This window comes from Larus michahellis, chromosome 1 (genome assembly GCF_964199755.1).
Source record: "Larus michahellis chromosome 1, bLarMic1.1, whole genome shotgun sequence".
NCBI classification, from domain to species: domain Eukaryota; kingdom Metazoa; phylum Chordata; class Aves; order Charadriiformes; family Laridae; genus Larus; species Larus michahellis.
In genome coordinates this window covers 52,655,396-52,678,132 of record NC_133896.1, presented here as the reverse complement: position 1 = coordinate 52,678,132, position 22,737 = coordinate 52,655,396, and the positions used below count along the sequence as shown (strand labels likewise).

The window sequence follows — 22,737 nt, the reverse complement described above, 5'->3', positions numbered from 1 at the left end:
CAGCACAATGGGGTTTTGAAGCGCTACCGCCACTCAGTACTAATAATCAAATAATAAAAGCCAAAGGTAGCGGAAATGATTAGGTATCCATTGTTCCAGTGCCAAATTTTGCCCTTGGTTGCAGGAGTATCTTGTCCAAATCAATGGGAACTTTGTATCCCACATTCAAGGGCAAAAAGTGGCCTCTTGCCAATGCTTTGAAATAGTGGCTATTTCTTTTTTTCCTTGGATCTCCCTGTACTTCAGCACCTGTAACCCATCCAGGAGGACAACAGTATATTTCACAATGATGTCAGGTGTCCTGCTGCCAACCAAAAATTCAGGTCCAGATTCTTCTGTTTGTGTCCGTATCAGATAGTATCTTATTCCCCGATACTGAAATTAGTAGAACTGCTTTGTAGAATAAAATCATAAAATAAAAATCTGTGGCTCTTCAACACCACTAAAAGCAGGTGTCCTTGGGAAAACAAGCTATAAATGCTCACCGAGAAAACATTCAGTATTTCAGCACGGGTTTTAAAAATACTGTACTGCTAGATAATGGGGAGAGTTTGTTTTCAAAATAAGAGAAAGAAACTAAGCATTAAATTAGTAGGCTGCCAGCCTTTCACAGAATGAATCAATCGGTCACAACTTGGTGTATGCATAGTGAAACATCAACTAAGATGAGTAAGTGGCACAAGCGCTCATTAACATTAAATAAAATGTCTCTATTTCTCATTAAGTCTCCATATTAGAGTGAGTAGGAGAGGATTTCAGACTCAGGAGCAGCTAATGAAAGAATTTCTATAACACCTTATGAAGAAAGACCATAAGGGCACAAACAAAGGCAGTCACTGAGATGTACCAGGACTTGAGCAATACGCTCAAGCTAAGAAATAAAAATACACCTCATCAGCATGAGAATAAAAACGAAGGCTGCCAATGCTCAAAGGTCATCACCACCAGATCTCTGGCTTTTTTTGTCAGTAAGAAAAAAAAAAAAAATCCGTTCCATACAATCAGACTGGGGAAGGCATAAATATTAATGGATGAGAGCAGCTTCCAAGTGGACATGGTGGCAGGTGACAGGAGTCTGGACAGCTTGTGACTTTTATGCAGGATGCCCACCCCCGATTTTATGGATACAGACATCAAGGCTTGGCAATGTGACATTCAGACAATTGTCTGCACCTAAAAATATGTGGACAGAAGTTCTGACTAACAGCAATAATTTATGGCTGATGGCTTGACAGTGTTTAGGACCTCAATAGGAGCCGTGAATAATCCCGATGCTTCTTCTTCATTAATTACCTATAAATTTAATTTCTAAACTCTCACTTGGCTATCACTGCATTTGCTCTACTGCTCTCTATTAGTCTTTGCAGAGTGTTTCAGCTTGCTGCATTTAGTTTTGTTTTTCAGTGAGGTGTATGCAAAAAAAAGAAAAAAAAGTCCGTATTTACAAATTTATGTGTAATTCTCTTGGGTTTTCTTCTTTATTTGACTTGGGTTTAATCTCTTCTGGCTATTTTATCTCTTGGACCAATCTATAACATGATAATGGCCAGCTGCAGGTTTTAGTACCATGTGTCCTTACTGGTTAAGGCTGGAAGAGGCTGCTAAAATGTCTATCCTAATACCATATTTAGTACAGGCTATTAGACTAGAGCCCTGGTGTTGGGTCCTATAACATGCAGGTGTGTGAAATGCATATTTAATATACATGAAAGCTGTATGCGTAAGCAACGATAACAGAAGAATTAGGATGCCTTTCTTTCATTTTGTTTAAACTCAGGACAACTGAAAATGACCACGATTTAAACGACAGAAAGAAGATGTTTCACTAGTAGATATTTTCCAACAATTATTCAATTTTCCTAAATGTGTAATTCTGGAATTTATCATAAACTAAGACAAAATGTGCAGAAAAATTGTGCCAATGCAGCTCCTGAAGTAAAACAAAAAAACTCTGGTAGCCTGTGTGATGACAGACAGGATTTCTATGAAAATTCAGTGAAGACTGAGAAATACCCTTGGGAAGCATGAGAGCACCAAACCTGCCTAGTAAAAATCCTTCCTCTTATAAACTAACGTGCTTGCATTTTTGGTGCAAAGGAAGTGATGCCACTAACTGACAGGCAGTTACCAGTGCTGAAAACACAGGCAGAGGGCCAAATAAAAAACACATTTCAGCCTTTTCATGCAAGGGACATTGCCACGTTGACAGATACGCTCTAGCATGCAGCAACATCAGTCCAAAACGAGAGACTCTAGAATTTTTGAGTGACTTCTGGCTCTGTGCAGTAGCACTTACTGTTAAATAGCATCGGTAGCAGCACTTCTTCACTTAACAAATGCAAAGATTTACAAGCTGCTTTTGTCATTTATTGTCACAGCCCCATTAAGCGCAGCCAAGGAAAAAGTGTTTAAGTAGGCTTGAATTTGCACAGGGTGGAGAAATAAAAAAAGAAAAAGGCTATTTTGTCCAGTATTCTGGCTATAAATGGGAGGAAAGAATGCAGCCAGCCTAAAGTAAGCTGGGTAATATATTATCCTCCTGCAATATAGGGAGGGAGAAATTCTAGCAGCAGTATTTCCTTTTACGTCCCCAACTTGAGATCCTGGGGACCTTGAGGGAAGATGTTTTAGAGAGCCTTTTCCAAGAGCAATAAGATATATATGTGTATATATACACACTAAAAAAGTTACTGTGTTTAATTTCTTGGAAACTATTCAGTCCAGGTTTTCTTCCGACCCAGAACTCATTTTCAATTTACCTTGGAGGGTTTTTTCCCCACAGAAAAAAAGTATTACACAAAATCTTCCTTTGGGATAAACAATGCCACATTTGAAATCGTTACTTGTCTTGAAATTTTCTTCTACGCAAGATGCTATTTTTTTATTCTGCTTCATGACAGGTAAATAATATTACTGTAGGATATGATGTCATATTCCAGCTAATCATGTTATGATATGAAATGCCATCTTTAAGTCTAGTACAAACTTGCAAAAAATAATATTGCATCTCATCTGGACTCAATAGCTACAGAGAATTAACAGGCTATTTTAAAATTATGAGTAAGGAAAATTTCTTGGAATGACATAATGGCTTATGTAATGTCCTGAATCAAAGTACTTCCTGCTTCTATTTTTTATGATCAGTTGACACCTTGAATGCAAAGGTTGATACTTTACAGATTAGAGAAGCTTTTCAGTAATCATGTATTCATACGGATTCATTTCTCAAAGACCTATTTTTATGAAAGATTTAGGTTATAATCAAATAGAAAATCTCTTAATGAAGACATTTGGATCCATGACAACTCATTACAGTTTCCAGAAATTATCTCTGGCCTTCTTCGCGTACTTCTCTGCCTGCAGAACTTTGACCACAAGCCATTCATATCACTCTGAAAGTCACCATTTCCAGACCATCAAACAATAGCCTCTTATCATAAATCAAAATGAAAGAAATATAAAAAACTACAAAATACAAATCTAGAAATGAATGTGGTAAGTCAAACTAAATACATACCTTCAGCAAGTGAGTTATTCTGAAGTTTCCTAACTCCTTTTCAGGGTTTCAAATATATAAGTGTTGGCCTAATTTTTGCATATATCAATAACACATAACTGATTTTAAGAGTTCCAGAACTGAGTTCAAGCCCATTTCTACGACTAGTATTGAGGTTAAACATTCTCCTATCTCTTCTTCTGACCATTAAAAAGAAAGGCCAGGAGCCAGAATCTATAGACAGACTCTCGAATTCAAAATTGGTTTCACATTTGAATTTTGCATGATAGGTAGCTGAGGGTTGGATAAAGCTTTCTGGTCAATACAGAAAAAAGCAAAACATTCAGTATTGCATCAGCGGAGCACAAAGAATACGTAACAATGCAAAACATGACTTTGCCTGCTTTGAGGAACAAACAATATCCAGCCCTGTTTGGCTTTTCATAATTATTAAGATTTATGTCTAGAACCAGTAGAATTTATCACAGCCATTGAGCCTTTGATGGACCTTAAGAAGCAGAAAACATACTGAGAACATGCCATGTTTATAATTCTTCTATGCATCTTGTGATTCAATTTTACCAAACTGACCCTAAGAATAGGTGGTTCCTTTTAGTCATCTCCAGTAACACCTTAAAACCTTTTTTTCTTTCCGTCTTACAATGGTTGCCTTTGAAAGCATAAATATTGATATTTTATGTGAACAATTTGAAATGGTGGTATTTTTTCTTCATCGTTCTTTCATGCTTATCATTGGAGACTTGCACTGGGTTTATCTGATGTGGCGTTATTCATAATACTTGCAACGTATTTATAAATAAACCTTTACCTTATGACCTTTCAACTCAAGGCTGAGTTAGAGTTGTTCTGGTTAATATAAAGAACAACATACAGATAAACCTGTTTCAGTGCTAATAAACAATTTTACCAGCTTTCCAAGGGCAAAACACTGACACAGAAGTGGTGTTTGTTTTTCCCTTGTTAAACAAGATACTTACCACTATTGCGAATTCTTTCTTCTAAAAGGACGGTATGTCCTGTAGGAAGTTTCCTACTGAAGATCTCAGCTGAACGCAGGAACATGGCTTCTACTGCTGAGCCCTTCAGCAAAGCAATCTGATCTTCATGATCAAGGGTTTGGAAGCCTGGGGAGATGTTAGAGATAAGTAAGACAGCAACAGAAAAGTCCCCGCTGCTTCCTGTCCTGAAGTTCTTGCGCGTGAGGTGCTACACATCTGCATAACCTTGATGTTGATGTCAGTAGGGTTGCCAAGCGCTGCGGAAATTGAAACGCAGATTCCAGAAAATGACACAGATTTGGACCTCACCGACGTTTATGAGAATTAGATCTGTGTTTCATTGTTCATGGTACTTTAAGAGGAACATGATAAGCAAAATCATAATGCTAGTGGTGTAGTATTACCAATAGTGGGGATTTTGTCTAGCCTGGTGCTGCTCCCTAACATCTTCTGCCATGTTTCCATCAGAAGTCTCTATATGATTCTCCCACGGCCATGCTTCTTTCAGCTCTTTCCATGCTCTGATGGCAAAATCAACATTTGAAGCATTTAATTTTAAACATTTCATCTTGCCTTTGGACTAATACACTATTTTACATAGAAGCTTCCTGCTGTGCTTTAAATATGCATTTCTCTTTTTGGAGGGGAAAGACTCTAAAATCCACTGAAGAAATCAGAAGAAATTTGGTAACTTGTGTGAACACACAGCTGCTCCTCCAAAGAGGAATGGGGAGCTGAAGATCATGGGAGACTCTCCTCATACATGCCATTCCAGGTACCCACCTTATACCCACCCCCTGGTTCTGTGAGGAAGCACAGAAAAAGATAAAGTAGTGAATTAAACAAAAAGGTGATAAATCCTGCCAGATGTACTCTAAGTCAACACTGAAAATTGTAGATTATTCAATTACAAAGCTCTTCCCTTCTTCATTTGCTGCAAGCCAGTATCCTGGTTAGCATAAAAAAATATAGTTACGACTGCAGTGCTAGGCTTTGAAGCAAGCCCGTAACACACAGAGGAAGGGTCAATATGATGGGAGTGCCAGGAAAATAATGTTTTCATGCAGCTAAACCTTACAGCACACCTTCCTTAATCACAAGGAATCTGTACCATGCCCAGTGTTCACTCTTGAGGTAACATCAACTTGGGAGTTAAAAAAATACTAATGATTGATAAACTCAGCTTTTCAGTGGCTGTCCATAACACACCAGGCAACAACTGTAAATATTGGCGGCACCAACTAGGGGAAGTTCTTGTTTAGGACTCACAATTCAGTGGATTTCATGACTTAGAGGCTGCAAAGCGAGCGAAGCAGAGTCTGGCAAGCGTTAGTGGTAATTTAGAGGCAGACTATTTGGCATTGCAGTGATATATGAAAATAAAATATCTCTGGAGATATGACCCCTTCTGTAAGCATTTTGTTTTTCAGTAGGTAAAGAGTGCCACATCTCAGAGTGGCAGAGCTTGAATTATTCAACATATTATTCCTCTGAGCACAAAACTCCTTTTCTTAGGCAGTGCGTGAAGAATGCGTATGTGTCAGAGGAGGAGGCATTTTTATATAGTCTTCAAAATACACACAACAATCACCAAAGGGCAACTGAAAGGCAGGTAAACTTTGCAATAACAAAATTTGTCCCCACACACTGGATATACCTGGTAGTTTTTTTGTGAATTCCACAAGAACCTGCACATGACTGGTAGCCATTTCTGTTAAAATCAGAAAATTTCCTTCAGCACTGAATTCCTCGTGTAACTGTTGAAAATCAAACCAAACAAAATCTGTTAATATTCATTGTCTCTGCACATTTAAGAATGTAAAATACGAGAATTATTAGACTGGATCAGGCAAGAGGTCCATCTAATACTGCAGTTTGTCTCCAATGGTTGCCAAAAACAGGTATTTTGGAAGGCAACATAAGAAGAAAAAGAAGTAGGCAGTGTCCTTTCCTCTGGAATACCTGTTTCACTTCCAGTGTCACGTCTAGCAATCAATAGTTCTATGTGTACCATAATATTTAACCAAAAGCCTTGTTAGCCATGAATTTGTCTATTTATTTTTTTTAATATATTTTGGTTTTCACCTCCTCAACCTCCCATGGAAATAAGTTACACAAGTTAGTTATGGATTATTCAACTCTCCCCCTGTAAGTGTCTTCCCTTTAGTTTTCGAAGTTGATGACTTAGGAAATAATTTTCTACAGTCATTTTGGTTTTGTTTGGGTTTTTTTTAAGTTTGAACATGACAATTTCGTAAAAAAAACGTATCTCTTTTAAAGCCTTTTTTTCCCCTTCTCCCTGTTTCCCAACCTTTTCCCATCCTACCATGGAAACTGTGATTTCTTAAAGGGAAAATGAAATTTCTAGAAGGTAGAGAGGGAAAGGAAAGAAGAGGGGATTAAACAAAAATCCAAACCTGGAAAATGTTGGGAATTTGGGTTCAAAAAAATGAACTATTTTCAAGCTTCCAGGCTGGTGTCTTTATAGAAAGGAAGCTTGGCTGCAAGTCAAACTCAAATCACTGCCTATACTGACAATGCAAAAAACCAAAGCTCCAATCAGCAAGTGTTAGATTTGAGCATAAAAGTGTATTCCGAGAGTTGAAAGATTTTTCTTAGCATTTGAGCTTGCTTTGAGCTGTTGACTGAATGGGAGAGATCCTGCCCCCCTTGCAGCATGTTTTAACTGTAAGCTTTTATCCATAGTTAATCCATTTTATCCATAGCTCTGCTACTTACAACGCCTACTTATACTGAGCACAAATATTTTCTGCTTGTAATCCTCATCTTCATTATCTGCATCTCAAAAATTAGTTCTTCAACATACTTACTAGTTTTTTTGACACCTCCTGTGGTATTTGTTGTTTACTGTATGAATCCATGATGTAGTCAAGAAGGTTCTGCTGTTCTGGGGTAAATTCTACTTTCTCCTATACTGGCAAAAAAAAAGCCCGTCATGAAATGCAGTCATAGAAATGATCTAGCATCTCTTGCTTTAGGCAAAAGCCATACATCTATTTCTCACGCTTGGAGACAAGAGGTTTGCTTGTCACTAAGATTTCTGTAGAAATGTACAGAAGAGAGGTGTATAATGCTTCCAAACTGCATGAGTTTGTGTGATTTATTATTAGAAATAAGGAAATGGTTAGCAAATAACTAGGTATGCTCACACTTTAATATCACACCTCACCATATGTGATACATACCTGACGTGTATCACAGAAAAAATACTTTATGTATTTCATAAATGCTTTACTGAGTTTTGAGTAAAATTATCAGAACTACTTCTATACATGAGGTATTTCCTTGACTTGGTGGGAGATGGAGTTCTAATTCATACAGACAGCTCCAGAGAGTTTGCAAGTACTCTATATTCACTGTACTAGCTGCATTTACCTCAAACATCGCCACTAATGTACGAACTGTTACAAGAATTTTCTTACCCTATATATTTTAGTTGTAGATGTCACTTGTTTCATGTCATGGCCTTCGTTATCTTCATTGACTGTCTGATCTGGGGGCTGTTTCACATTTTTGCGTAGCCTTTTTGACTTGCATTGTATTTCTGTTAACAGACCTTGAACACATAATACAACAGATAGCAGTTGGATTTATATATGCGTCAGGCACTGAACAGGTACATAAACATGCCCATTAATGCCCTTCACACTAACAAACCCCTTTACCTATGCAGATTATTTCCTCAATGTGTCATTATCTTTGGGTATGAGTCTAATGAGAGATACTAAGCACACAATAATGAGTAGTCTAGCTCAGCAGGAGCCTGTCCCCAGAGCAAAACAGTTGGTTCTGGTGACCCAGCATCCACACATGTCAGGGATCTTGCTTTGAACCAGCTCTAATCTGGTTTTACAGACAAAAAAACCCATTAGCGATGGGAGTGTGCTGGAGTGTGCCTTTGGTTTAGTTTCATCCAAAAGAAAAGCCTTTCATATGCTCCAACACCTGAACCATGGCACAGTAAAGGGGAACAACTGGAAGACTTCATCAAAAGTGTGCTCCTCATACAATCCAAAAACAGTAATTGAGGTGCAGCTGTTTTTACACAAAGGGCATTGGATGTTTTCCGTAATCTTTAAGCGATATAATGGCTGCAGCGCAGAATCTTCACACAGAAAGCCCACTCAGAAGAGACGATTCCAGAGCTTTATCCATCACAGCATCACTATACAGATAGACCAACAGCTGAAAGTGTAGGCTCAGAAGTAACTCAGGCTGGCAAATGTACCTTTAAAATGTATTTATTTAAAATGTTATCCAGTTGGTCTTGCTATTTTGAATTTCATTGTATTAGAGGACTGAATAAGGCCCTGGTTTTACTATACAATGTCACTCGCCCGAATAAAAGGATTTTTGCATTTGTGGATCTTTTTTGGTCTCAACTAGATTTCAGTACTTTAGACCAGGGAGCATCCTTGTGTGGATGTCATAAAAACTAGCAATTTGCTTGTGCTAACAAAAGAAAGGGACAATAGATACCCTACACAACCTGTGGAAGACAGCCAGAAAGCACAAATGAAAAAGTAAACAGCTAAGTATTCGTCTAAAAATAAACCTATCAGCACAGGACTTTCTTTCTTTCTTTCTTTTTTTTTTTTTTTTTGAGCTCCTTTCAAGTATCCTTCCCATTCTTCACCTCTGAAAATGCAGAGCTGGAAAAGAGGCTGATTCAGTGAGTATATGATGGTGGAGGAAGATACCATGAAACCAGTGAATTTCGTTGTGAATGTTTTTAATTTCCTGTTTAAGCACTATATAAAATAACCTACCTGAACCGCTGAGAGAAGAGGAAATTTACATGATTAAAATAAGACCTGCAAATAATACCTTGAAAGGAGGGGAATAGGAATGGTGGAGATAATAATTGGTATCGAGCCATGTAATTTGTGCTGCCGCACAGCATCATAGATTTCTTTTTCTGAATTATTCAGTGCATCCTTTAGTGGTGTTAATGGGCTTGTGCTGTTTTCTACCAGCTTAGGATCTGGTCTACTACCTTCCAAGGGAAAATTTGGTTTACGTTTGCCTTAAGCAATAAGACAGATTTTTCTCATGCTCCCTGCTATTGAGTAGTACCTTGACATCTTATTCTGGCTCCATTTAAGTTATCTGGGAAACTATGTAAGAGACAGGACTTTACTTTTTCCCTCAGAAATAGCAAGGTTTCAATGGGTATTAAATGGGTATTACCTTCCAGCAAGGGTGGCAGAACCTGGGTCTTCCCTAGGCAGACATTTCACCCAAGAAACTTGCAGTTTATATCAAAATGACAGCAAGTGACTAAAATTGATGGTTAGTAATTTTGATCTGTCTGTAGTTTGTGTATAAAGGGCAGGAGTAGGATTGTTGAGTAGCCGTGCCATAAATATTTATAAGAATTTACCTCCTTGTTCAGAGGGAAAAAAGAATCCACAGAGCTTGCAATTACAATCCTACAGAATGAGTAACTGAAACAAAGTTCAAGGTAACCTTTTATTTCCTAGTCTTTTTTTTTTTTTTCCAAATAAATGCTCTATACTACTAGAAGCTTTGTGTTTTACTGTCCTGGATTGCCTTGAAGTAAAAGCAATTATATAGCACACTCCTACTTAAAAGCCATTAAATACTAGCTTGCCAAACATCCTCATTGCAGTGCATCAGAGCATGCTTATGGTTAAGTCATGAGCAACACAAGATACCCAGTGTTTCCATTGCAGAGAGAGAGTCGGATGGCAGCGGCACTCGCTGGCTTTTATTTCACATATGCCAGCTTGTGAAAATGATAGGCCAGTTTAAAAATTTCATGTGGGCCCAGTCAGTATTACTTACGCTGACCTATTCTTTTTTCAGTGATGGGTTGGGTTTTTTGTTGTACTGAAACACTTAGGCTATTTTGAACCTTCAAAATTTTGGAACAATGGGTCTAGGATCAGCACCACAGGGGAGTCATTTTCCTCTGACTCTTAGGGACACATTGAGCGCTGTCATCGCCGTGGTGGTGTCTGCTCATATGTTTACGTATTGCAGTAGAATATGTCATATCTCAGGATCTTTGTAGCCTGTTCAATTTGCAGAATGAAAGATTAATTACATTATGCTGGCAATGCATTCCAAATATTGATGGAGCTTATTGTTTCTCACAAAACCAACAGTTAATATAGCATCTTCTGATCAGATTGAGGGACAGAAGTATATTAAAAATTCCAAGTAGATTAATTTCCTGTATGAACCTAAATTGGTTTCACACATACGTGTATGCTAAAATGATTGGAGCCATCAAGAAAAATAAATTGTAGCCCTGTTCATGGAAGAGCAGATGTTTACGGATTGTTTTCAGGAACAAGCTTGCAAAAATAATGGATTGGCCAACATTTTACTCAAAATGGAGTTTTAAAGGTGTTTAAAGTTGTGCTCCGGTATCCCTGTTGTTCTAAGTTACCCAATGTGAAGCTCAATTAAGTTTATAAGCTGTCAGTCTGAATAGAATATTCACTTGAATATGAAACATTTTTAGAGTCTGTCAGCTTCATTTCTGGTGACGGTTCTACCTACGTGCCTATATGCAAGGCAGGAAAATCTATAGTACCATGTGAAGAGCTAACCAGACTATAAAAAAGGGCTAGCCCTTAGCAGGCTTTGCCTGATTGCTGGGTGAGGTCTGGGAACATACACTTGGCAAGTCCATAGAAACTTCCTGCTAGCACCAGTCTTCTGCTTTTCTTGAGCATGGCACTGTTTGAAAGCTAAAACTTGGACTTAGCAAACAAGAACTTGACAGGGAGAGCCCCAGAAAGAGTAGCAAAGGGAAGCGCCAGGACTTTCCTGCTTTGGCTTCCACAACATTGCAAACTTCTTGCTCCTGGGGAGTCTCGTGTAGACTCCCTTCCCCTGATGGCTTTTCCTTCCCGCTCAGGCAGAATAATGGCTGTCATCTAGTGCAGGACAGCCCTTCCTTCACCGTTTGCTCAGCTCTTACACCCTTGTGTCCCTGACCACAAACTAAATCCCATTGCTTATAGGTGCATTTGTCTTTTTCAACAGGATTTGATGCACAGGCACAGCATGATCTCTAGTGAGCCTTCCACCTGCCAGATGACACCTTTATAGCTTCATTATTAAAACCAAGATAATTAAACAAATACAGTATTTGATGCGCACTCTGACTATATGATGCAAATACCTGTATACATACATTCAGCCAACATGCCCATTTGCTTGCATTTCCTTAGACGGCACTCCTGGCATTTTCTCCTCATGTACATGTCCATCTCGCAGTTGCCTCCATTTTTACACTTGTATACTGCGTTTTTTGTGATGCTTCTTCTGAAGAACCCTGCACAACACAGCAGTGACACAGGTAAAAGAAAACACTCAAAGAAGCAAAGTAATCAAGTTGAAGAGCACTTCCATCTCCATTGGGTTTTCTGAATGACACATGTTCTTCTGTACCATGAGTTTCTTTTAGTGCCTAGATGACTATATTCTTGATATTTGTACTGACAACAGCGTCAAAGTCATATAATTTAATAAATCAACATGATAAAATGTAGACCTAGACATTAGACATTAGCCCAAAGTGAGGTCCTGGAACTGTGAACTTTGGGAAAATCCAGACCCAAATCTGAAACCTGCCAGGAGCAGGCTGAGCACCAGCACTAGAGTTGTAGATTGATACCATACAAATAGCCAGTGAAAAAAAAATATGAGTCTGTTAAGTCTTTTGAGGTACAAGATGCGCAGAAAGAGAGTTCAGTTAGCTCATCAGCATTCCCTCAGCTCCTGGGATCTGGGATCTCAGGACCTAAGAAGCTCCACATACTGGTCTGCTTGCCCACCCCCAAGTTTAATAAAGAAGCGACATTGCCTGTTCTACATGAGGCCCCCTCCCCTGTTTAAAAGATACTCCAGCCTCATCCACTAAATATTGTCCACCTGATGAGTTGCGCAGTCACCGAATATCACCTGCGCAGGCAGTTCCCCTGCCCCTGGTATTGTCACTGGATTCACTCCAAAATTGCACAGTGGTAACTGCAAACAGCAACTGATCGAAGAAATTGAGAGGACCTTTCTTCAGCCTGTCCAAATCTCCTATTTGGCTGCTGCCTAGCTCACACCTCCAAGAGCAGCACTGTAGGCAAAATGTGGAGTGCTCAAGATATTAAAGGTAATTGAATAAAAGAGTTGTTACAAAATAACGGAGTCTTTGCTGCCAATGACGACTTGAACATTTCCTGAATTTTTAGTGCAACTCAGTGTGCCAACACAAACGTTTTACATTGCCCTTCGTATGGCAGAAACTACTTAGGATCAACTACAGAGGAAATCAATTCTTCTCATCTGAGGGCAGGTTTCTGAAATAGGCTCCTGGGAATTTCTGCTGGCACATCAGTGATTTACAGTGCACTTCAAACTAGAGCTCTGTGTAAATTTGCATTAACCTAAGCTATTAACAAAGCTTTTGCTTCTGTATCACCAGTGGCTGGCACAATAAAACCACCATCATTTTCCAACCTGGCACTTTGATGCACTAAGACAGGCACCAGGTAAGAACCTGTCTCCCATACTCAAATCACAGGGCAAATTCCGATGTGGATCTGAATTTTTGTCCATTGCAGAATTTGACTGTGTGTTTTCAGAGTGCGTTCAGCTAAGATACTCTGCCGCTGAATCTAGGCAAGATAACAGATGACGTCATGATTTTGCCATTGTCAGATGACAATTTCCCAACTTTGGCCCATGTTTTTATAGTTGCATCATCTCTTCCAAGCACCAACGTGTAGCTACCAGTAAAAAAATTCCAATATCTGGTCACAAAAAATCTGGCATTTCTCTGAATCTTCTCTAATTCCTGCTTGAAATCTCCTCCATGCTGTCTGTTTTGTTGGCTGCTTTTCAGATAAATACAGTTGACTGGCATCAGTCGCTTTTGAAATGCAGATTGCCTGGAACCTCCAGCAGCCCCAGGCATTATTTTTATTCATCATTCACATGGTGTTTAATACATTACCATTTGCTGGTCGGGGAAGGGAGAAAAAGAGCTGGATTTAAGGTGTAAGTTCTTAGTGTCAGTTAAAGGCAACTGCATCTGCTTTACATCATTTATGAATTTTATTTGTTAAATTTAAATCCTGTAACTTACAACACATATTAATTAGTAGTAAATGTTGAAAAGCTCTGCACAAATATTTATGACATTCCAAGTCCGATTGATGACTGTATCACTCACCCTACCCACAAGGTGTGCGTTTGGAGGAGCAAAGAAAAAGAGCTTTAGTAAATGAATATTTTTAAGTAGGTAAGAATGTGAAAGAAAAATGCAAAAATATGCATGTAAAAGCTAGGAACCAAAAAGATTCAAGCAGTCAAATATTTTCTCTTGAAAACAAAGTTTTTGGAAAACTGAAATGATGTGAAATGAAAAGTGAAATAATTTATTTGGCAAAAAAGTAGTTTTAAACCTACTCTACTCTTGCTTCAGTTTTATCATGAAGTGACTCTTGAATCATTGTCTTCTTGAACAGACTTCTTCATAATTAATTTTGAAATTAACTTTTCAGTATGAATGGAATTTCTATATATATTATTCACTAATAATTCAAAATGAACTTAAACTGCCTGAAATACTCTGTGTGTGAACTTCTATACCAGGAAGAGTTTTACAAAAATTCAGAGGTAAAACAGAAATGACATCTGTTAAATTAATGAAGGGGTAACCCCAAAAGCTGAAGGTTTTTCTGGCAGTCTAACTGTTATCTGATCTTTCCAAATTACAAAAAGCTTATGTTGCCTGGAAATGTTGAATTTGCTTTGTTCTCTTAGCTAGTCATGAATACGATTAATTATGGCTAGAGCTGCTCCAATGTTACTCGTGCTGATTTTTCTTATGGAAATTATGAAAGTTGATGGCGGGCAGCTGTTAAAAGTGTAGATAAAAGCTTTGTAAATATCTCCGTTTGCCATCCTGATGGTCAGCCGCTTTAGCTTTTTTAATTTAAAAGTTTTTGAAGTTCACAATTGCTAACAGAGCACCTGCTCCACTCTGTCAGGCTATAAGACGTGCTACAGCTTTCCCTCCCACCATGCCCACGTGGCGGGTGTTAGTGCGAGGAGAAGATGAAAGCAGGACCCTTCTTTGCAAGAAGTATTCACAGTCTGGCACGAGAGACATCAAACATTATCAGGAGTGGTTTGAAGATTGCAAAAACTCATGCCGCCAGCCTGTGCAGAGGGAATTCACAACTAGCTTTTCCCTCAGCAGAACTTATTCTGTGGCTTTATTGAACAAGCATGATACTGTGTCACACTTGTTCTGTAACATCTGAAAATCATAGAATCGTAGAATAGTTTGGATTAGAAGGGATCTTTAAAGATACCTAGTCCAACCCCCCTGCCAGGGCCAGGGACACCTTCCACTAGGTCAGGTTGCTCAGAGCCCCATCCAACCTGACCCTGAGTATCTCATCTACCACCTCTCTGGGCAATCTGCTCCAGTGTTTCGCCATCCTTATTGTAAAAAATTTCATCCTTATATTTAGTCTAAATCTACCTTCTTTCAGTTTAAAAACATCAGCCCTTGTCCTGTCGCAACAGGTCCTGCTAAAACGTTTGTTGCCATCTTTACAGTAGGCCCCCTTCAGGTACTGGAAGGCTGCTATAAGGTCTCTCTGGAGCCTTCTCTTCTCCAGGCTGAACAACCCCAACTCTCTCAGACTGTCCTCACAGGAGAGGTGCTCCAGCCCTCGGGTCATTCTTGGCCCTTAAAACCCAATATCACCATACAGGCCGAGGATATACCAAAAAGTCTTTGATTTCTGTCTGCAAAGGTTGTCTCAGAAATGCCCTCTATGCAGCAGGCTTTAAAGCACAGTATATTGCTCCCTATATTGTAACAATGCCTGAACCGCCTCATTTTTTATGAACCACAACTGTGATGCTATTATTGTTAGTCAAGGCAGCATTTTCTAAACTGATATATTAGAGGTGAGAGAAACCTCAAGGAAGCCTTTTTTTTTTTTTTTTATAGTACCACAGGCAAACATTGTATGAGAGCAAATGTTCTGTTTAGTCTGCTTTTGCATAATATGTAAAATATTAAGGAAATAATTTGTTAATGGATGGTAGTGTATTAAAAAAATATATAGAAGTATATATCCTGCCCATATCTTTAGATTAATATTCTCACGAGGGATGATAATTAAGATCTTACTATTGTTCCTTCTTCCCAAGAAAAACAAAAAGAATGGAGGGTGTTGCTGAACGCATTACCCAAGAAAGAATTTTTTAAAAAATTAACATATTTATCAGAGGATTGAATCCCATAAAAATAGGTGCAAAGTCTCCCCTTTTAAATAAGAATATCCACGGCATCAATGGAGCAGGGGTGCTGCAAGGTGCACACTAGTCCTGAAGAAAGAGATCTGCATATTATTTTGGAGACCCGTTTAGCATGAATTAGCAGTCTTGTTGCCAAAAACAGCACTAATCTCATACTTGGATGTGAGACATGTGAGGTAGTTCACCTACTGCGCTGATAAGAGCACAACTGAAGTACTGAGCCCAGTTTTGGTAACCGTGCCTTGAGGGTAACGTATACCCATGTGAAAAATTCCACAGACACACAGGAATGATCAGAGGTCTAGAAAACACGGTATCCCCTTCACGTCGTCAAACAGAATTACTATCCTCAGCACATCTTTTTACTGAATCAGCTGGTACTTTAATCACCTCTAAAGTTTATTGTAGAAACAGAATGTAATTATCTTTAAATAATTCAACTTTTACTATGTTTGATCAAGGACACTACGCTTGGTAATTGATGTTGCAGTCATGAAACGGAGCAAAAACATAAAACAAATTATCCCAATAAAGCAGTAAAATTATGGTTACATAGAGTGATTCAAACTGAATCAGTAGAGAGACGAATGCATATTTCCTTTCACCATGGGTTTTAGTCTGAGTATTTACCTGGTGTTTTAACCTCTCTCATAGAAACATTCTTTACAAATTCCATAGTTTGTAATTGTAAGTCTTTGAAAAATTGCTAAGACATTTAATAATGAAATTAGTAAACAGAATAGCTTACTAACAGATTAAATGTAATATTACTTGGAATCTTCACATTAAAACTGAGTTTAACCTGGTTTATGATGACAGCATTCATATGAGTTAATTCATATTTTTTGACTTCGAGACTATTCACGTGGACAGCAGAAAGAAATTAATCTTTTATTTATTGGAATTATTGAGATAAACTATATGACCCTTGACTATTCACGTTTAGAGTGGTTGACCAGTGTGGTCTGTTGTGCCCTCAGAAATGAATTTGTAATAGACAAAGCAAGACCTCAAAATTAGTTCAAAGTCCACTCTCAGTGACAGTGAGATCCACATTAAGATAATTTAATGCTTGAGTAATGTCCATGCTTTAGCCTTTATCCATAGAACAGAAATTATAATGAAATATTTATTCTCAAAGTAGATGAAAAACTGGGGCATTATTTTTCATTCTGTGATGTACCTCAGCCCTGTCACAGAATAACTGTCTTTAGGTGTAATAGTTATTCCATCAGCATTACTTTTTGTCCCTGTCTGCTAAAATATGTGGCAATCATGTTTCCAATAATGGCAATGATTTTCTATAACCCCTTTATCCTGACTCCAACTTGTGAATACTGTTCTCCTAAGAAGCAAGGTGTTCATCCTACAGATATCATCCGTTTCCTGAAGAAGCTCCTTCCCTAGGGATTGGGGATATCCTTAGAAGAAAGTCTAGAATTAGAAACCCTTTCATTTCCCAAACCTGAGGACACCCACCATGTCCTTTGTGAGCTGGGGGAAAGAGATTTTCTGGGAACAATCTGCAGGTGGGCACAGCTTTTGCTTCCTTTTAATGCACACCACAGGATGCATTTAGGCTGGGTTTGCACCTGATTTCTAGGGCAGCCTTGCACGGGCCTCCATGGGTTTGGTTCCTTCCACAGGCAGAGATCAGGATGAACAGCCTCCAAGACAGCAGAGCCAGGCTGCCAGGCCCCCACATGGAAGCTGTTCTTCAGTTTATCAAGAGCTAATGAAGGCTCACGAGCTGTAGGTTGGCCAACTGTGCTCTGTAAACACAGGGCAATGGTGGAAGACGCTGCCAATCTGTCTTGGGGAAAATACAGAATAGCGTACGCCAGATGCAAACGTAAATCTCCAAAATGCTTAATGAGTCAGATAAAGTTAACAAGAAAGAAAAAAAATATTCAGAAACTGCTATGCTTTTTAGCTCAATTGTATTCTGTAATTGATTTCATCTTACCTTTGCATCCTTCACAAGTAAGAGCATTGTAGTGGTACCCAGAGGCTTTGTCACCGCAGACCACACAGAGCTCTTCTCCTTTCACTCTTCCCGTGGAGTGACCCAGTCTAGGCTTTTTGGCTGCAGGGATATCCATCATCTCTGTCTCCCTTGTGAAAAAGGTCTCTGAGGGCATTCTCCTGAGCTCGTACATCCCGGGGGAATACCATTCCTCATGCTGTGGAGGGTAGAAGCCTAGGTTGGAGTAATAAGACGGCGATGAAATCTGGGGCTGTACTTGGGGAAATGGCACGCTGTTGTACTGTGTGTAAGGTGACACATCTGCCTCTTGCACTGGAGAACTCATTGGCTCTGAAAGGACACCTGAAAAATAACATTGCAAAAACAATTTCAATTACTACAATGAAACTGCAGTTATCAGAGAAGTTTCCACTTCCAGACATCCATCTCAAAAACAAGGCATAATCATAAAGATTGCATTATCTGAGCTCAGATTTGCTGTGGTCCTGGTCCCATGCAAATACATTGTGAGATATTTTAAAAGTAACTTAGCCATTCTCAGCCACTCCTTTATCATTGGTGGAAATGTCTGGCGCTGGCACTTACATAAAAAAGTCTTGAAAGATACCGTGCAGCTAATTGTATAAATGTTCAGTTTACAAGAAAGAGCAATCCACACCACAGAGAAGCTAGCAATGCAAATTAGGTCTCGCAGCAGAATAAAGGAAAGCCAAAAATCCTGTGGTGTTGGTGAAAGTTAGATCAAGACTCAAACATCACGTTCATTTCTATTTAATTCTGAATGAATACACCATGACAGGGAAAACCTGCACTGGGGAAAGGTGACAAGAGAGAGGCTTAATTAGAAGACTAAGAACACGAAATAAACCTTCAAGAAGAGCCTGAAAAGGGAAAGGGAGGCTACCATGAAGGAACAGGGAAGATATTCCTAATACAAGTGGTGAGGTGTGACCTTCTCGCCACCCAGCCTCCAGTGGCCACCCAGCCAGCCTCTGCAGCCTGGTCTCCAGCCCCTACAAGCCTGTGCCACTCAGTGCATTTTTGAGGTTCTCTTATGAAACACCTCTGTAAGCCATCACTATTCCCCTCTAAGCCAACAACAAATCTGGCGGTGGTACAAGGAATAGCAACCTTTCCCGTCAGGATCGACACAGTATCCGGAGGCTCCCTTCACTTTTCCCATTAAATAGCAGATGTAAAAATGCCAACAACCTAAGTCTCATCTTTTTCTGTACTACAAGTACAACAACATCTAGCAGTCCCTGGGTGGTGTACTTAAAATCAAGCCCATGCCAAACAGCTGAAAAGAGTAATTTAAAAGCTATTTGCAAATTACTTCATATTTTCTGTTGGAGAAAGCCACATCTTGCTGGTTCATGAAAATATTGAGACAATTCCTTCATTAGTTCCAAGAAGAGACTCTGAGAAAAATAGTGCATATTTCCAGGAAGATGCTGAGTCCTACTTTTATTGGAATCAAAAGCAGTATTTACAAGGAAATCATAGATTAATGTTCATTGGTGACCATTGCTTAACAGTGCTTCAGAAGCACTCCAAAAACATTTTTGCTGACAGAAAATCGGTTCCCTGGCAAGTCTCCTTCACTTCTGGGGAATCGGAAACAATGAAGAAATGCTAACACTTAAGAAGAGGGAACATCTGTAATGACAACAATAATTAAAATCTGTAGCAGGGGATTCTTCCCTCTCCTTTCTCTCACTTGAATTAGTGCCAGAAACTAACCTTTTCATTTCACCTACTTTTTCCACTCTCAAGGTCTCATGCTTTTGCTCTGCAGCTTTCTGTTCTTCCTACTTTACCAAGCCGCAGAAACCATACGAGTGTTTTGGATTTGCGTGATTGCTGTACTGTCCACAGCACATCTTTGCCAATAGCAAATGTTGAGGTCCTAGTTTAAGAGTAAGTAGCAAGAGGTACTTCTGGAAAAATGTGACATAAAAACCAAATGAGAATAATTGTGCCATTTATTATTAACAGTTTGATTATGGTTGCGCTTAGTTTCTCCAGAAGACGTCAGGGCCCTGAAGCACTACGCTAGCAGAAGAGCAGAAGGCACTTCGCAAACCCAAGTGTATACCATTTAAATAAACAGCATAGACATACAGAGACCTCAGACAAAACGCAGGCGTCTGGCGACTCTATGGAAGAGCCTGGAGGTGAAGGTGCAGCTTCTTGCCTCAGATACACACTGTCACTGATACCTGCCAGCTGCAGTGGTGACAAAACTTGTAAAGGGTGAGGAGAGCAACAATTTGATGCTGACCTTTATTGTTCAGTATAGGTTTAACGAGCCAGTGGTCTTTCTTTAATTATATTTACCATTTGTTGAGACCGCTGCTCGTTAGGACTGGTCAAGGTATTTCAGGTACAAAACCTGGTGTTAATTGTGAGATACAAAATCATTATACAAATCATTCAGTGTCTCTTTGGAAAGGAATCTGTTCACCATGGAGACCTAAATTGTCATTTACTAGTTAGTAATTACTTAGTTGATTGAGTTTGCTGAAGGAAAGTGGGACAATCCCACAAAGATAAGGAAGGTACTGTTGATTTTTAACTTTATGCCATCCGCAGGAACTTCCACAAAAGCTCTATACGAGCCACCGGAACAGCTTGGGTCTCTGAAAGAGCAAGAAGAGAAAGCAACACTCCTTCTGCAGCAAATAAATAATCTCAGGGCTTTTTAACAAACTCGGGACTGCTAACTTAACTGCAGCACATGCTGAGACAATATTGGGTGTTTATTTAAACCACTGCAGATCCATTTGGGTTACAGATACATTTAGAAAAATCTTCACAATCATTAATTCTGCTCTGCTTCTGGAGGAAACAAACAAATCTGAGTCTTAATGTGTAAAGTTAAATACGAGGGGGAAAAACCCAACCAGCCTGTATCTCCTCCTTTTTCCTTCTATGTCAGACACATAGTTAAACAATTCAGCTGATTTGAGACCGTGCTCAGAGCAATGGAAGGGAAAAAGGAAGAATAGGCAGGGTCGAGAGAGACTGAGAGAACATGGTCTTGTTTTATGTTAATCAGGTTTACAGCTAAAACTCTGGGAAGTGCTCAAATACTACAGTTATTGAGTATTTTGTGCTCAAATACTACAGTATTGAGAATACTACTACAGGAGACCAGACTGATTTTTAAAGATAATTGGGTTATAACTACGTAAGTTTTCCCACTTGAGCTTAAAGTGCTTTAAGGTTTTTTTGGGGTTTTGTAGTCGTTTTGTGGTTTGGTTTTTTTTTTTCTTTTTTTTTAAAGTAAATCTGTTTCTAGAGCTTGGTGGGTATCTGTGTTTCACTCTTAGAAATCAGCCAACTTTGGCTGACTGAGTAAGACGCCATTCTCTACCCAGAGCAGATCAAAAACAGTTGTCAAGTTCATTTATTTTTTCCACAAAATTGTCAATGAGTCTAGAATTAAATATCGCAAAAAATGGTATGCTCCAAAGCATTAGTGATCTAAAATAATTCCTAAAAATAATTGTTCAAAACTGTGGAGGCGTCCCATAAAGATGATTTCAAAATGGAACTGTTTCATTTTTTTCAGTTGCCCTTTTACTCTGAAATATTATCTTTAAAAAATTGAAAGAAATTATGAGGTTGAAATAGAAACCGGATGCCTTGAAATTACTGGGACGAAGTATTTCTATGACCTGATCCAAAAAGCGTGGTCTGAGCTGTGTTCCCCAGCCCTCTGCGTGCGTGAGGCTTCCAACAAAAGCTGAAGGGCTTATGCTTTCCGAGGCATACAGCGCACTGCTCTGTCCTGCGTGGTATTTGAAAACCACGTTGATTTTTTGGAGTTAACGCTTTGCAAAGTACACGCGAGTCTAGAACAAATAGTTTCTTATTGCAAAAGAAAACTAATCTTATCTCACCAACCGGAATGTACATATGCTTTTATCCAGGTATTTGTAGAAGTCTGAGATGGGCTGGTCTCCTGCCGCTGTAACGCATGAGCCAGCCCACTGAAATAGCTGGAGTCGCAGTAGTATAAAGCAGTGAAAGTGAAATCAGACACGAGCTCACTGGAATACAACGGTATTTTATATTTGTATGGCCTTAACTATTTTGAAACTTTTATCTGTTTTTCCTTGTGGAAGGAAAAATCTTTAAAGGAAGGTTTAAAGGAAGGAAAAAAAAATCTTTAAAGAAAGATTACTTAAGCACACACAAATGCGATGTTACTTATAGCTTTAAATCGTTTACATTATGTTTTGCAAATACCTGTCTTTCAATGAAAAATATTTTATAGAAATCTGGAAAGCTTACCAATATCAAAGTGAAACCTTCACATGGTTTTTCCCCAATACTACTTGCAACTGAAACTGGAGATTTTTAAATTTTACAGAGAATATTTTACATAAGACTTGATAAAATATTTGACGTAGGCTTAACCACTTGTAGAAGTAAAAGGGAATTTTCTTTGTAGGAACTAAAGAAAGTGTTTTCAATTTGAGGAATTACACTGAGGTTATGTACAGATTGAAGAAGAATGTATTTTTTTCAGAATATTACAGAAATTACAATGAGAACACGTTTTGATATAAAAGGTATTGTTCCATTAATATAAAGCTAATTAAAAAAATATAAAGCTAACATAAAGCTAACCATTCTATGATTCTAAAGGGAAAAGAATTCTAAGCAGTTTTAAAATATGAACTCTGGCTCTCAGTAGGATGTTCATGAAGGAACTTAAAGACATAAGATCAAGAACCAGGATTAATTTGGAAATCATAACATAACCATTAACGAAATTCTGGTTTAACTCTAAAAAATTGTTTGTAGATCTTTAAAGATGATTTGGTTTAAACAACCTTCTAGCATCCTACAGTTTTCAAGGAAAAATACAAGATCAGGTGGCAAACATA

At 38.7% G+C, this 22,737-nt stretch overlaps 1 protein-coding gene across 3 annotated transcripts in view; it reads right to left on the bottom strand.

Annotated features, from left to right (window-relative positions):
- Positions 1 to 22,737, bottom strand: part of NR1H4 (nuclear receptor subfamily 1 group H member 4) — a 41,570-nt gene that overhangs the window by 6,884 nt on the left and 11,949 nt on the right. For 2 of the 3 annotated variants that reach the window (XM_074575867.1, XM_074575887.1), the window contains 6 exons: positions 17,816 to 18,178; positions 11,696 to 11,848; positions 7,959 to 8,092; positions 7,347 to 7,445; positions 6,173 to 6,272; positions 4,495 to 4,641 (listed from right to left, as the gene is read on the bottom strand). In XM_074575867.1, the coding sequence (XP_074431968.1) occupies positions 4,495 to 4,641; positions 6,173 to 6,272; positions 7,347 to 7,445; positions 7,959 to 8,092; positions 11,696 to 11,848; positions 17,816 to 18,178 (996 nt within the window). The remainder of the gene's footprint in view (positions 1 to 4,494; positions 4,642 to 6,172; positions 6,273 to 7,346; positions 7,446 to 7,958; positions 8,093 to 11,695; positions 11,849 to 17,815; positions 18,179 to 22,737) is intronic. The other variant, XM_074575878.1, reaches the window with a different exon arrangement.